The sequence below is a fragment of the Cydia pomonella genome, chromosome 10 (genome assembly GCF_033807575.1).
Source record: "Cydia pomonella isolate Wapato2018A chromosome 10, ilCydPomo1, whole genome shotgun sequence".
Lineage (NCBI taxonomy): Eukaryota > Metazoa > Arthropoda > Insecta > Lepidoptera > Tortricidae > Cydia > Cydia pomonella.
This window is the reverse complement of record NC_084712.1, coordinates 5,068,435-5,085,103: the sequence shown is the minus strand read 5'-3', so window position 1 is coordinate 5,085,103 and position 16,669 is coordinate 5,068,435. Positions and strand designations below refer to the sequence as shown.

At 35.4% G+C, this 16,669-nt stretch overlaps 1 protein-coding gene across 1 annotated transcript in view; it reads right to left on the bottom strand.

The window, feature by feature from the left end:
* The window catches only part of LOC133521883 (uncharacterized), a 76,099-nt gene that overhangs the window by 33,654 nt on the left and 25,776 nt on the right, over positions 1–16,669 (bottom strand). The window contains exon 2 of the mRNA XM_061856994.1: positions 461–769. Within this exon, the coding sequence (XP_061712978.1) occupies positions 461–769 (309 nt within the window). The remainder of the gene's footprint in view (positions 1–460; positions 770–16,669) is intronic.

The window sequence follows — 16,669 nt, the reverse complement described above, 5'->3', positions numbered from 1 at the left end:
CTCGATGAAGATGCTCCTTCAGTGTCACAAAATTCCCTTTATACACAGATAGATCTAATCTCTGTATCGGTTCTGTAAATGCTTATTTAATAATATGGAAAAAAAGTCTAAAATATCGGAGATCGCCTTCCAAAAAATGCCTTTACCAGGATTCCAACCTAAGTAGGACCACCAGCTTCTTAGGCAGAATAAAGTTAAGAGTAGCTGTTAAGTACTAGGGTGTCGAGTACCAGGGCACCTAAGTACTCGCAACTGTTCTAATTTTAACTATTTATTCGCGTAAATAGGCTCAGATAACAGTTGTTAAATATACATAAATGGTCTCCTTAGGTAATATTCAACCATTCACAAACAGCATGCAAATATTATACGTAATTCTTAAACCAAGTATTTATTACAATTAATTATATAATTACATCTACCATACATCTCTTGCTTAACTAGTATTTTATACGCTTACCGTGTTCATCATGTCCCACAACCCACTCAGCCTGCTAGGATGGTACGTCATCTTCTTCACGGCCCCCAGATCATGCGTCTGCACCATCATCAGATCCACCTTCTTCACCAGCGTCCTCAAGTCATAGTACTTCGCGAGGAGTTCAGGGTGAGAAGGTAGGGCCAGGAACAAAGGGCCGCCGCCGGCGCCATTGAGGGCTTTCCTGGCGGCCTCCACGGTTTCGAGGACGGTGGTCTTGTTGAGGGAGCGGTGGGCTTCGTGGATCTCCAGACCTTGGACATGTTTGGACTTAAGCGCTGAGCGGAGGTCCTGAAAAAAAAAGATGAAAGAACTGTAGTCAAAGTTTGAAGGTAGTCCGAGAGTTACAATTTGTGTAATTTCTTATATTTATAATTATTTTAATAATTATAGACTTTATGTTTCTAACTTGGAGTAACAATTTTTAAATAATCTGGGATTTATATTTGTTTGCTGCCGTGATTTGAATTTTCTATTTAAAAATAAAATACTTTATACATAAAGAAAAACTTGAAAGGACTCATTATTAAGATTATTTCTAAATATAAAACTGAAGGAATTTATATGTAAAAGGGTCCGAGATTTATAACGTGACATTGCTTGCATGTATCCATGGATGAATTTAGATTTTACTCTAGTTTCCACATTTACCCCAATTTCTAACATCATAATTAACCGTTTTACTTTAGTAATCGGATGCCCAGATCATGCAGTTTATCCTTAAACTAGTCTTGCGCCAACTTCTCACGCCCTACGTTTCCTCCAGCATCTACATGGCGTAAGTTTAAAATGTACCACACAGCGCGTGTACGTGCCTCTTCATATCGCTCACACAGGTAAAATAACACGACCAGTATGCTGCGAAACACTGGAACAGCGGTAACAGGCATTGTTTTCAGTATTCTCATACAATAAATTCGAAATTCAAACTAGGTTTTCAATGGCTGTTATATGCATATCTAGGGTAGTGTCGATCGCATATAGATTATTTTAACGACCGTAATAACAATCCCAGTCAAAGATAGATAGAAATTACGAAAACGAGGATAAATGCGATTTTCTCTACATGACGCTATTTCACTCTGAGCGCATTTACCCATTCTGAAAAAAAGACCCTGTCGACGCAATAAGCCTCCAAATCACCCATGGTGCACCTTACTCGTTCAGCCAGGGAAAGAGTAGAAGCAGCCTTTCCCCACGATTTTGTTTCTAGACCTTGTTGTCATTTTTCTTTTCGTGAAAAAAGAAAAATACAAAATCAGTAGGTACTATCAGTACGAGTGTATTTTAGTGGTATGCACTTAAAGGGACTGACACGTACGTTACAGCTTTTATTGTTATTAGATTGATGTTTTTTTTTATTAGGATCACCAACAGATGTTACTTCAAGACGGTTGTAATATTTAGTTTAAAATTTAATGTTAAATGAACGATTCCATTTAGCGACTTAGATAGCATTAGAATTTTATTTACAGTTAATATACTGTCCAAATACTTGCAATACTTGAACTGTGTCAGTCGTCTCGCCTCTGAACCGGTTATGTCAACCTTACAACGAGATTATAGATTACGTCACGCTGGGTTTTCAGACCAGATCTGGATCTGATTTCGTTGATTATGTCGCCGTCCTTGACCGAGACGGCTTTCGTGTCCTTCGCAAGTTTCAAGAAAACGAGTCTGCAATATGGATCTTTTTTGTGTGTATGAAATTTGTTTATTATACAATCTAGTTAATTACAGTAGATTATGATGCAATTGAGATTTTATCTTAGAGAGCAGATAAATGAATAAGATAAAAAAAATTAAGACAGGTAGGTAGTATAGCGTTACCTATGTAGAGTAAGGCCTACTGGCCTGGCCTAGGCCTACTGGACAAGTGATGTTTTTTTTTATGTTAGCATAGTCAGCAAATGAGCAGACGAGCCGCCTGATGGGAAGCGGTCATCGTCGCCCATGGACATAAGCAACACCATAGGAGCCACTTAAGCGTTGCCGACCCTTGAGAACCCTAAATACCCGCTACTGAGAACAAATTACTAGAATAAAATGTAAATATAGGTATAATGCAAACTTAAACTAATTAAAAACTAAAAATCTATATCTAAAGAGAGCCCATGGGGTATAGTGCCAAAGATACTGGCAGCATTTCCTCGCTGAATCGCAAAGCTTCTTCGTTGAGCGAGGAAGCTGCCAACTCTTTTGTCCCCAGTAACATCGTTTGTCTTAATCTGTCACATAAATTAACTTAAAAAGGCTTGTAATGTTTTATGAATAAGAGCGTAAGAGGGCCAACATATAATCGACATATTTGGTACTTTCACTGGATTTTGACGATTAGGCATGGTGACACATCAACACTCTGTGACTGCAAAGTCTATACAAAACTGGATGTCGGATGTTGGGTCAGCAAGTACCGTCGTTCAAAAATTTCGCTCAATATTAGGAGTGTTTTTTCAAAGGGCTTATTTCTCTATGATGAAAACCATAAAAAATAAGCCAATTTAAAAAGATACTCCTCATATATTTTAAATGTACAGTCAGCTGTTTATCAGTCTACAAAGAAGTCGCAGGCTGACTATACTTAAGTATTTTCAGCGTCTATGACTACAACATGCGCATTACATTTACACTTGCAATATTTACGACTGCGATTACACTTAGCCGCAAATCGCACACTTATGCTTATTTATGTAATCAGCGACTGTCTCAGCGTAAATAAGTGAAGTCTACAGATGCAAAAAACACCTTACCGTAAACACATAAGGTCAAATTCGCATTAAATCGTACGATGCAATTAGGTTCTTTTTCCAGGGAGCACATGAGCGAACGCATGCGTTTAAATGGATCACTCAGCACTTGAGATTCAGATTATCTGTGGGTGCGGCTACCTGTTTCATATGTAACTTAATAGCATGATTAAGTTTCCATAGCTATTTCGTTAGGTAGCCATTGACTTGTTATTAGTCTTGAGGGTTGTAGTGTGTTTATGAATAACACCATTACACTGTCACATCGATGTACAGTCGGACCAAGCTAGTGAATGACATTTGACAAATAATATCAATTTATATGAAAATACGTTTCTCACTACACTCCGTTTCTGTTCAAATTAGTCCCAAAGTTATCTTAGACGGAATTTAGAAACCCATAAATCTTAAAGTGGCATATGTCATTTTTGAGTTGTTGGAATTTGGATTTTGTTTCAATTACTTAATCAAATTTCAAATTTAAATGACGTAATCGGTCGGGAGTCGACGGTAGTGTTGGCCGAAACGTTAATGCAATTGACAATTAACCATTACAAATTGAACCGTAAACTGTAACTGTCCGGTACGGTTTACGGTTCTATTTGTAATGGTTGCAATTAACGTTCGGCCAACACTGCCTACCACTCCAAGGGATAAGGGTACAAATAAAATTAAGTACGCAAACTGCGTAGACAAGATGCCAATCGTACACGCTCCGTAGCGTCTCTCTCTAAGTGTCACTCTTTCTTATTAGTGCGACAGAGAGAGTTGCGTTTCGTTCGCTACGGCGGGCGTTAAGAGGGAAGAATAGTTTTTTGAATCTAACAAAGTAACGGTAAATCAAATTCTATTTCGAAAGAAAACGGTTTCCACTAACAAAATCTTAACAGATCACTTTGATTTTGTTGTCGATCGCTTCAGCACATATTCTAGGTTTATAGGTTTCGCTTTTTTTGAAAAAAAAATGCGTTTTCTTTTGTTTTGAAAATTTTGAAAAAAGTAAAACATAGAAAACTAGTTTTTCATTGTGTCAATAACGTATAAAAAAATCATGGAAAATGTAAAATATTTAGAAATGGAAAAACGTTTTCTCTATTTGTATGGACGGTCAAGTGTGTACTTCCCTCTTAACGATTGGCATTTTGGCTACGCACGCTGGATATGATACGATAGCCACAGGTAAGGAACCGAATACGGATAACATCTAAGAAATTACTGATTCGTTACGTTACACTTTAATCGTCAGATACAATCACACTATTTACTCCCATGGGCCTTATTATGGGGGCGTACTCGTTTTATTTCCACTTTCTCGCGATTCTAGAAGCAATAGTGTTTCCGCACTTGATGGTATAAATAGTTTAGAAGGGAAAGAGTGGTTATTAATTGTTTTGCCTGTTGAAGGTATGATTAGATTAGATTCATTTATTTCTTATTGGAAATGTAAATTATATTTTAAATGTCAAAATAAAATCCATTCACACAAAGATCGTCACAACACAATAACAACAATAATAATAACTAAGAACAGGAGTGAATAAAGAATAATAATCTAAAAATAAAAATAATGAAATGAGGCCCCTTAATTAATAGTAAAAAGAAAATAAAACAGTAAAAAAATATAAATGTATAAAAACACTTTTCAATTATTCAAGAAATATATTACCGCAATCAAAATAACTATCAATATTACTTATGTACTACATCGGTGGTAGTTGTATGCTGGTGAAATTAAAAAGCGGCCAAGTGCGAATCGGACTCGCCCATGAAGGGTTCCGTACCATTTATGACGTATTAAAAAAACTACTTACTAGATCTGGTTCAAACCAATTTTCGGTGGAAGTTTGCATGGTAATGTATATCATATATTTTTTTTAAATTTTTCATTCTGTTATTTTAGAAGTTACAGGGGGGGGGGGACACATTTTTTTACTTTGGAAGTGTCTCTCGCGCAAACTATTCAGTTTAGAAAAAAATGATATTAGAAACCTAAATATCATTTTTGAAGACCTATCCCTAGATACCCCACACGTATGGGTTTGATGAAAAAAGATTTTTTGAGTTTCAGTTGTACTAAGTATGGGGAACCCCCAAAATTTATTGTTTTTTTTCTATTTTTGTGTAAACATCATAATGCGGTTCATAGAATACATCTACTTACCAAGTTTGAACATTATAGCTTTTATAGTTTCGGAAAAAAGTGGCTGTGACAGAATCGGACAGACAGACGGACATGACGAATCTATAAGGGTTCCGTTTTTTGCCATTTGGCTACGGAACCCTAAAAAGGTACCTGATGTTTATACACTAATGTTGTTTTGTCTCAAAACTATTTATCACTCATATTGTTTATCTACTCGTCGACTGTAATGGTTGAATTATGATTTCGTATACCAAACTATAATTTCGTACGTTTCATGTATGGGCTCCGACTCAACTATAAGATTCATTTCGATACGTTGTAGTCTACTATAAAAAAATGACCAATGACGTGCCGCCGCGCCCCGATAGAAAAGACTAAACGGGCGAAGGGCTCGGGGCAGGAGTCGCGCGTTTGTCTACATTTTTGTCTACTGAGATACTTATTAATTTGCATTAATTATTTAGGTTTATAGTTAAAAAAGTATTATTTTAGACGACTCGTAGAAAAAGTATTGTATACAATAGTGATATCATATTCAAGCTTCAATCTCGTACCTTACTTAGGCAACTCAGCAAGGTTCGTTGCCTAAACACGGTACTCGACTAAAAAGCTCTCTATTATATCACGATTGTATAAAATACTATTATATTGCACATCGAGATCGCCTGCTGTCATAAAATACCAATAAATAAAATACTAATACTTATTAACAACTGTCAGAAGGAAATAAAAATAACTCATCGATGATATAATATTGAATTGACCGCAACAATTATTTATTTTGCTTTCTGCTTAACTTATTCCTTAACTGAAGATATTCAGTTACAGCAAGTGGTACGCTCAATGGCTCATGCATTAAGTAATATTGGCATACATTGGAAATTAGAATTACATATAGATTAGAATTACATGTATTGGACATGTAATATGGCGGATTAAAGGGGTAACTTAATCATTATTACGTATCATATCGTAATCATTACCCGGTATCCAAATCCAAATGATAAAATCAAGTGTTAGGATAAGTACTAAGTCGCCTTTAAGTGCTTACTCCTCTGTCGTAAACCTCGGCCAATGGTCATATGTATTGTATAGACTGACGTTTATCTGACATACTTATTTGTACGTTACGTACATAGCCATACATTTGACGTAGGCGGGGAGGGGCCCCCGCAAAAATCGGCAGACCGTTTTGTACAGATAATTACAGACAAGGCGTCTCCAGTTGTTAAATCCTCCAAGGGTAATTGGCTACTTGACTGTTTTTTGTAAATAATGTCAAACGATCTTGATTTTCCTGAGGATCAAATGTATATATAGGACTCATGGCATTTAAGCAACACAAAGGTCAGTTATTATTATTTATTTATTTATTATTTAAGTCTGTCCTAAGTGTATAGAAGATGAAGGAAATTGCCATTTTGACCCTGAAATATTGCGTTTATGTGTATAGTTGTCATACAATTTATTTTTCAATAAAATGTAAGGAATCGAATGGTACCATTTTCTTTTCTATTTTTGAAATACAAAAAAAATTTTTTTTTAGACTTCGGAGTGATGTATTTTTTTATAATCTCAATATAATTTTTTCAATTCCACTTTTTTATAATGGATGGCTCATTTCTATCCATTTAACTAAATTTTGTTATAATACTCAACATGTGTCAAGTAATAATTAAGTAGTAATTGATAATTGTATCAATGACAGTTTCAGTGACGGAAACCCTGGGGCCTTATTCGACATGCACAACTGTCAAATTTCGCGTCCACATCAAATCAACACTTGATTCTATCGCATGTTGATTGTATCAAGTGTTGATTCTATCAACTGTGGATATTATCATTTGGAACAATCAAAACTCATTCATAGAAAAAATAATCAAACTAAAATCAACTTTGTTTATTACTACTATACAGTTTGTAATGGCTCTGAACTCGAAGTGGATCGGTTTGATTTGATTGTCACCTGACTGTGGATTGCTAATGTCAAATTTTGACAAGTGTTGATTTTATTGCTAGACTTTATTGTCTATGGGCTTGGGCACCATCTTGGATTTTTTGACGTACGACAGGGAATACCCTTCCTTTCATACAATATATGGCATAGAGTAAGGCGTCTTTTTTTTAAAAACATAACTTTACAAGAATCAGCGACATCTTGTATCCGATAGTATAAGTAATGCGCTATGAATAATGCGGCGGCGAGTAGTGAAACTATACCTGACAATGTCAATCAATTAAAAAGTGACCACACAGTTGATGGTCGATAAAGGCGATTATTAATTGAATTTTAACGACAATAAAGCACTATTGACATGCGATCTTTTTGTTGAACCCACACCTACACGTCGAATAATGCTCGCTCCACATATTCTCCTAGAAACGCTCAAAATTGTAAAAAAAATTGATGCAATTTACTCCGCACCCAGTCTCAACTTGCTTCTAAACCACGTTCACGAACCAAGTTGTAACCTAACACATCTGTAAATATAAGGCATATGATTTAGAGATAAAGTCCGTTTTTTTTTAAATTACGAGATGGTTCATGAATAACCTTTATTACTATAAAAATAATACTACATTTGTCAAAAAAAAATTCTGTATTGCGCTATTACATAATGCATAAAATTGATATAAAGATAGGTACCATAGTAGCTCGCTCACTTGGTCTATCAACAACTATTTTAATGCTCTTTGTACTCGTATACGCGACCCCATTGTATGTACAGTCGCCATCAGATATATCGGAACGCATGTATGAGATCTCAAATTATTAAGATAAGACCTACTGTCCTGTCTATATTACTTACCAAGACCTAAGTACCTATTATTTATATGTACCTACACAAAGAGAATTCCTATGTTAAAAGGAGATTAAATACATATTTTGTTATTCAACTACAAATAAAATAAAATTTATCTTTTTCAGTTAACACATTTTTTTACCGATTTCTTTAATAAAATAAAACATTAAAGTATTATGTGACTATATTTCATTGTCTTCGGTGTAGATTATTTACTGATGTTCCAATTTCCTGTATCAGTTTGGTACCAGGAAATATAAAAACTACACCTCTTCAAAAACTTTGCTGGTAGTTCGACATCTGTAAGTTTAAATATAAAACATGATAAAAACACTTAAGTCAAAAACGTATACATAAAATATTTGCCCTATATTCTGGTCGCTCGGTAGGGTGCCCAGAAGGCTGGGTGCATTTCCGCGCTGGTTAACAATGCTGATCCTCTGGTCACCAGAAGCCTAAATAAGGCGCTCTCATAGAGCCACGCTAGTGCCCTACAGTTTCAAATTCAACCCCAAGTGCCACAAATATGTAGTTAAGGGTTTAAATTCTGGATCAAGAACATGGAATACTATTCGCTAGTAAGGCCATAGGTATTAGAAAAAAATAATAGTAGGAGACGGCCGTGGTCATGGTAGGTGGTACAGGTGGGCCAGGCAAGCTCTGAAATTATGCACCTATTTTACTATAACTTTGTTCACCTGTGTATATTTACTGTTTCCATGATAATCATTTTTAATATGTAGCCCGTGTAATCGGGCTGTATAATTGGTCTCATATTTTTTAACACAAAATCATAATTTTAATTCAATAATTAATGGTGTTTTACATATTAATCATTAATGTTTAATGTACCTATTTTGCAAAATTTTCTTGCATATAATAATATTGTTTACTTCAATTGACGTGTTTATTATTTTCGTTACTATGTCAACGTTAATACTTAAAAAATTATAACGTGAAGGTTGAGTCCGCAGTACAGTTACAGTTTACGTACATAGTGGCATTAGCACAGTCGGATTAGGACCAAACTCGAAATGTCTGAACAGTCATGAAATTTGGTATGTATATACGCCCCTTAAAGACCCCTTTTTCATGCCCACACCATTTGACATTTGGGGACCTCGAGGAACCGCAGCCATCTTGGAAAATGTGGACCATCCAGGAGAAATTCGCGTTTTACTCTAAATCTACGTTCTTTATTCAATAATCGTGTAAGGCAACATTCAAGCTTATAAAATTCTACATAAAATAGTTTTAGACATCTTTGCGAAAAAAAATGATCTTGCTGTAAAAAATACTTGCTAAACCCAGATTTAGCCCTTATACCCTTTCATGGGATATTCTCTTAATAGGAAACTTGGAACAATAAAAATTCCACTTTTAACTATACATTTGTACATAATCTACCCCAATATCAATATTTTACTTGACTGCAACTTAACCAGAAAGTAGGGTTATGGGTATAAGTACTGAGGATTCAGGACACCCTGTACCTTAGGATACTGGACGGATTTTTTAAATGACGTATTATTTAGCCCTAAACTTTTTTCTTCCGTTAATTTTAGTAACTTTGTATTGCATAGCACTTGTATACTAACTGTGGATCTACTGATGTCTGTTTTACTGTACTCCGCTCAATAGTTTAGGCGCTAGAAGAAAAAATATGATTTAATATTCGGAGTCCTCTCAAGGCGGCTGTATTGATTTTTCTTTAATAGAACAAGTAAAAGTAGGTTGTGAATGGCAAGAGATATCTAACGATACGTCATTTAAAAAAATCCGTCCAGTATCCTAATACCTAGCTACTGGGTGTACTGAATCATCAGTACGTACACCCATAACCCTTCTTTCTGGTATAGTCACAGTAGAGTAAAATGTTAATATTGGGGTAGACCACGTACAAATGTATAGTTAAAAATAGAATTCATATTCCTCCGAGTTTCCTTTTAAGAGAATGTCTCCTGGAAGTGTATAAGCGTTAAACTTAGATTCAGCAAGTATTCTCTATAACAAGATGTATTGTTCTGCAAAGATATCGAGGACTTTTTTGTGTAGAATTTAATAAGTTTTAATGTTGACTGTTGTGTTGATGGTACACATTTTCCAAGATGGTTCGGATTCCTCGAGATCCCCAAATGTTAAATGGTTTGGGCATGAAAAAGGGGCCTTTAATTTATATACATAATAAATTTCATGACTGTTACAGAGATTTCGAGGTTGGTCCTAATCCGATTATGCTACATAGTGCGTCCGCAGCAAATTCGGTTCTCCATACAAATGTAGTTACGCTCTCATTTTAAAATGACTTGCTAGATTGCTCTGAAACTTTGTATTTATAATATGATATGGTATGTCTATGCCTATAATTAATTTAAAACATAAATGTGAAATGAGAGCCAGTTAAGTTCAATATTAAGAATATGAGTCGTTGTTGATTCGCCGACAACGGAATTGAGATCTATATGGGTCCCATGTTCTGTGCTGTGTAGAAAATCCTGAAATTATAAAAGATTTGTCTTGGCTAGTTTTTACGTATAGGCTACGTATCACCGAAACGTCACAAACACCACGAAGGTTTGGCTTGTACGGGCCGTCGTTTTTCCTATATTCTTACACGCTGCGGAGACCTGGACTATCCGAAAGACAGAGGAAAAGACGATAGACGCCCTAGAAATATGGTGCTGGAGGAAAATGCTGGGGATATCCTGGACCGAGTTTCGGACTAATGTCTCCATCCTTAAAGAACTCCGTATCAAGCAGCGCCTTTCGACTCTCGTAAAGACCCGCATACTCAGTTTTTTCGGTCACGTCTCGAGGAGGAACAACGACTCCATAGAGCGTCTAGTGGTGCAGGGTAGAGCAAACGGAAAAAGACCGCGCAAAAGGCCACCTATGCGATGGACTGACCAAATCAAATCTGCCATGAAGGGTCCCCTGAACGCATTTGCCAGAATGGCCCCCAACCGCGAAAAATGGCGAGAAATCGTACGGCAAGCAACATCTGCGCCTGATATCAGCAGTTGACCACGACGCTCTGCAAAGAGTACAACGACAAAGAAGAAGAAGACGTATCATATTTGTCTAAAATTTGGTTTGTTGGTACACACACAAGGGATAGTCTCTAGCTAGGTACGGGGTGCCACACTCGTCAGCGCGACGGCGATATTTTTTACCTTTTACCTAAAAATCTCAAATTTGTGTACGGGCTCAGCTCCTGTTTCGTCTTAAGCCTGAATTTAACAGATTCTGACTCACGGGGGGCTTTGAGCATGCTGTTGCGTTCGTTTTCAAATTTTGAAAAAAAGAACTAGCCTAACAACACAATAAATGCTTGTTTTTCCGCATTCTTCACTATATCTCCCTGTCTCACTACTATCTGACCTTCTAACCCAGAGGGGAAAATATACCTTATTGGGGCTACTCCATCTTCCTCATGATAATTATATATTTTACTTTACTGTAAAGCAATCGGTACATGTTACAAGATGCACATTGTTAAGAGCCGGGGTTAGAACCCACGACCATTGGTTTTAAAATGAAGCTTTGTATATAATTTGTATTTTTATAATAAATCTGTTTTCTTGTTGACATTTTGTGGTATTGTATTGCTTTATGTTAATTGTCAAGATAGTTCTTTCATCCTGGACAATTGTCACATGCGTCACATGTACGTTTTATGATAGATCTACATCGACGCAACTGCATGTCATTGTCAAAGAGCATATAATCACTACGTTTTAAGAGACGGGACTTCCATACTAGCGAGTGGAATCAGTTTGTTTCGCAAATCATTACCAAAATGTACGACAAAGAACCGTCAAAGAACCATAGTACCAACATAAGCGATTTAAATAGTGTAGTACGCTACACGCTTACGATTCTTATCGATATCGATAAAATGGGGAGGGTTGAAACATAGGCTCCTGTCTACAAATTTTGTACTCGAAATCAGGTTAGCATCGAGTCCACATTTAAGTTGTATGTTATATAGTGGATAGTTCTTAATTGGACTACTATCTGGTCGGGCTTAATGTGGACCCGAATTATTTTAATACAGTTTTTAAGTCGTGTTTTTTTATTTTATTAAATGCTTGATTTTCATAATTATGTGCACATACATGTTTGAATAAATGTAACTTTTCTATGGGAAAATGTATCAGATCTTCGTTCCCAACAAATTTGGCCCACTGCATGCATCTGAAAACATACAGCCTTGGAAAAGCATGACTTTATCTACAGTTTATATTCCATGTGTTTGCTAATGAGATGATCAACTGATTATTTCGCGCTAATATGCATCTATAAATCATGTTTTTCGGCATCCAGTTATCAACAACCCTATATCAATGCTTTAACTTTTTATGTATTTATATGTCTGTTAATCATGAGAACGGGTCTGGCCTTGTTGGCAGCGACCCTGCCTATGAAGCCGATGGTCCCAGGTTCAAATCCTGGAACGGGCATTTATTAGTGTGATGAGCATGAATATTTGTTCCTGAGACATGGGTATTTTCTATGTATTTATAAATACTTATAAATTAGGTCTATGTACATATATATATATACATTATTGCACAAACTGACTTAGTACTAAAGTATGAATGGCATGTGTTGTGGGTATATATATATATATATATATATATATATATATATATATATATATATATATATATATATATATCGTTGTCTAAGTACCCACAACACATGCCATTCATACTTTAGTACTAAGTCAGTTTGTGTAATAATGTCCTATAATATTTTTTTATTTATCATAAAAACAGAGATTAATTTTCTTACATTTTAGGTTAATATATTAAATAATCACTAGATAAAAAAAATATGTTAACTAATGACCATTAATGCATAAGTAATAGATAATTTATGCATTATTAATCTTCGACGAATTAATTATGGTCATATTGCATGCTAGTTCTAAGGAAATTTCACATATTTAATTTAATTATTTACACTGATATACAAATAAAACTAGTTATCGATAGTTATAGTACATCCCTAGTTCACAACGAAAAATAATGTAAAATATCTAATTTTCGATGTGTTTATAGCCTGCTGACCCAAAATAAGGTCAAAAGTATCTAAAGCAATACTTACCAGTCTTCATCCAAGGGAAATTTCGCCATAAAATCCCTTTTTTCGTGATTTTCTCGAGTGGCTCGCTTGCCACATATTTCACACTTAGTAAACCGTTTTCTCGCTGGCATTGTAACAAACTCGCTCTTTGCTCTGATCACGGTTGACTATTTTCGATTTATGCACTAAATAATAAAGAAATTACACGAAATACCCGAACAAAACATTGAAGCCTTCAAAACAAACAAAGCAATTAGGCTGACAGTAGACTTGATGTAAACTTGACAGAATAAATAGCACTGACGTTTTCTTTTTCTTCGTTGGCAATGATTTGCGAAACAAATTCCATACAAAACTTTTTTCTTCCTAGTTGCGTCAGCCTGATCGGAATTTGGCAGCTAACTCCATCTTGCGTCCAGTAGAAGAATCAAAATCGTACAGGTAAAACTACTCTCTGCCTTAGGATCCCCTTTTAAATGTCATAAATCCAAACATGGCAGCCATACCCATCGACAAAAAAGTCTACCGTTGATCTAATTTCATTTGACAGTTAACTAATACGTATTCGACACGCTTATATTTGACAACTAGAATCCTGACTAGAGCTGGGACTGCGTACCAAAAGTACGTCTCTGTTACTCGTACCAAAAGTACGTCTAAAATACCAGTTTTACGAGTATGACCCCCAATAGGCAGTTTACGTATTTGCCGTGCTTAGGCGTCTTACAAATAAGGATTATTTATACAAATATCGACTTATTATTTCGGTAAGGGTCGGAAATATGGTGACGTTTTGAGTGAAGGCTATGAATCTATTGTCATATTTTTGTTATATATTATTACATTATTTTTAGATACAACAGACACCCAGACGACCATCTGTTAACAAAATTTTATTTTACCTAAAGTAACGGTAAGAATGGAGGTACGAGGTGATAAAAGTTTCATATTTGTTTTATTTCAGAAATCAAAGTCCGTACTTTTAAATACTCGACAAGCTAAAAGTAGTCTATTACAAATAACCTGTTCCAAAAACTATTCCGGTACAACGCCCCGCCTCTAGTGTGGATATTGTTCACTGACAGGTGGTGATAATAGCAATTCGACAAGTCACAATATTTCTCACATCAAATGGAAATCAACACGAAACGTCACTTTTAGCATGTCGAATAAGGGCCCTGAATTAACTAGTTGTCACATGCAGAGATGTGACTTATTTGAAATACTTGTATTTAAAATGCAAATACAAAATGCAAAATACCTATTTTGTATTTTGTATTTAAATACCTTTTAAAGAAAACTATTTTGTATTTTATTTCAAATAGTTTTTGGGACCTATTTTCTATTTTCAAAATACAAAATACTTTTTATTAGGTGAAGTAAGTAGGAGTTACAATCTCTTCTGACGTTACAATCCTTGCAACTCTCTCATTCTTTTATGGCGACCGGTCTAGCCTAGTGGGTAGTGACCCTGCCTATGAAGCCGATGGTCCCGGGTTCAAATCCTGGTAAGGGCATTTATTTGTGTGATGAACACAGATATTTATTCCTGAGTCATGGGTGATTTCTTTTTTTTTTGTGTATTTATTCACTATGATTTTTTTGAAACGGGGTTTAACACAATAAGCCACTATTGAAAACCTCTAGGGTTTATGTAATAGTTGGCAAGATCGCGCGGACCGATCACTTAGTTATGTTTTCCTGTCGAAGCTGTTATTGTATCTATCGTTTAAATATCGACCTTATGTATATGTACTTAAGTATTTATAAATATTTATCATTGTCTAGTACCCACAACACAAGCCTTAATGAGCTCATTACTGTGGGACTTAGTCAATTTGTGTAATAATGTCCTATAATATTTATTTATTATTTTAACATGGAACTGGTGAATCGGTTTAGTATCGCCGCAAATGACCACAAGTGTAGCGAGAGATTAAAAATGTTGAATCTTAAGCGTTGCAAGGGTTTCAAGGCACGAGAGGTAAACAAACTTTTCTGCCCTGGTGAAACACAAACGAGACGTTTTCACCAACCAACGAGAGGTATATACTAGCTGTAAAACATTACAAATCTAAATTAATGCTTTTAATAATTGACCGTTAAAAACCATCACTTAAAATAAAAGTCCATTCAACCGGTAAACATGAGGAGACACAAAATTTGTACTCTAGAGGACTGATATACACACTATTTTTAAAGAATAAAGAAAGCCTTTCCAACTTGTAAATTCCGAGCAATACAACTACTAATATACTAACTTTTTAATTCAGACTAGGTATTCACTATTTAGGAGTATCTTTTATCGCAAAGTATTTGTATTTTAAAAAAGCATTTTGAAAATACCTATTTTGTATTTAGTATTTTAAATACAAATTTGAAAACTATTTTGTATTTTGCATTTGAAATAGTATATCAAGGAAGTATTTGTATTTTGTATTTAAATACTTTTTATAAAGTATTTTTCACATCTCTGGTCACATGACACTAGCAATCAACAGTAAGCCATATTAAAAAAAAATGTTGTCAACGACTTTGGCGTTCGTTAAAACAAATTGTCATTTCTTACCGCTTAAAACTTTAACCTTGTGTGACCTTGTCTAATTAAATACTCACATGTACACTATAAAGATTTATAGCATAGTAAATGTATCATTGTCTCAAACAAAGATACTTCCTACAATTATTTCCCTAAGGTTATTCTACAAATATAATTACACAGTTCATCTAAATAATGAGAAACAATGCCAGTTTCGTACAAATTAATTGGGAACAATAGTAGTTTATGCAAATGTATGGGTGGAATGTACTAGTACGGGTCCTTGGTTTGAAATACGCCCTTTGGATGTTTAAATAGAACAAGGACCAAATACAAGTTAGGATAGAAAAGATGAGATTACGGGTGATGTATTGCGGTAAAACAAATTTGAAGGTTATCAGATCCGATGCTGACGGGTTTTTAAATGGCAAAAACAAAGTACTTTCAAATTGTACCTACACTGTTTAATGGTATTTAATAAGACGCAATGTTGTTCATAATGCTATATAGTATATACAATATAGGTAGGGTGACAAAAACGATAAAATTATGTAGTTTTATCTAAAAAAAAATTATACTACGTCGGTGGCAAACAAGCATACGGCCCGCCTGATGGTAAGCAGTCTCCGTAGCCTATGTACGCCTGCAACCCCAGAGGAGTTACATGCGCGTTGCCGACCCTAAACCCCCCCCCCCCCTCGTTGAGCTCTGGCAACCTTACTCACCGGCAGGAACACAACACTACTATTCTTGGGTACATTTTCCTCGTTTCCTCGGTCACTCATCAGCTTCTAATTTTCAACATTTGTTTTTAATACTACGTCGGTGGCAAACAAGCATACGGCCCGCCTGATGGCAAACGGTTAC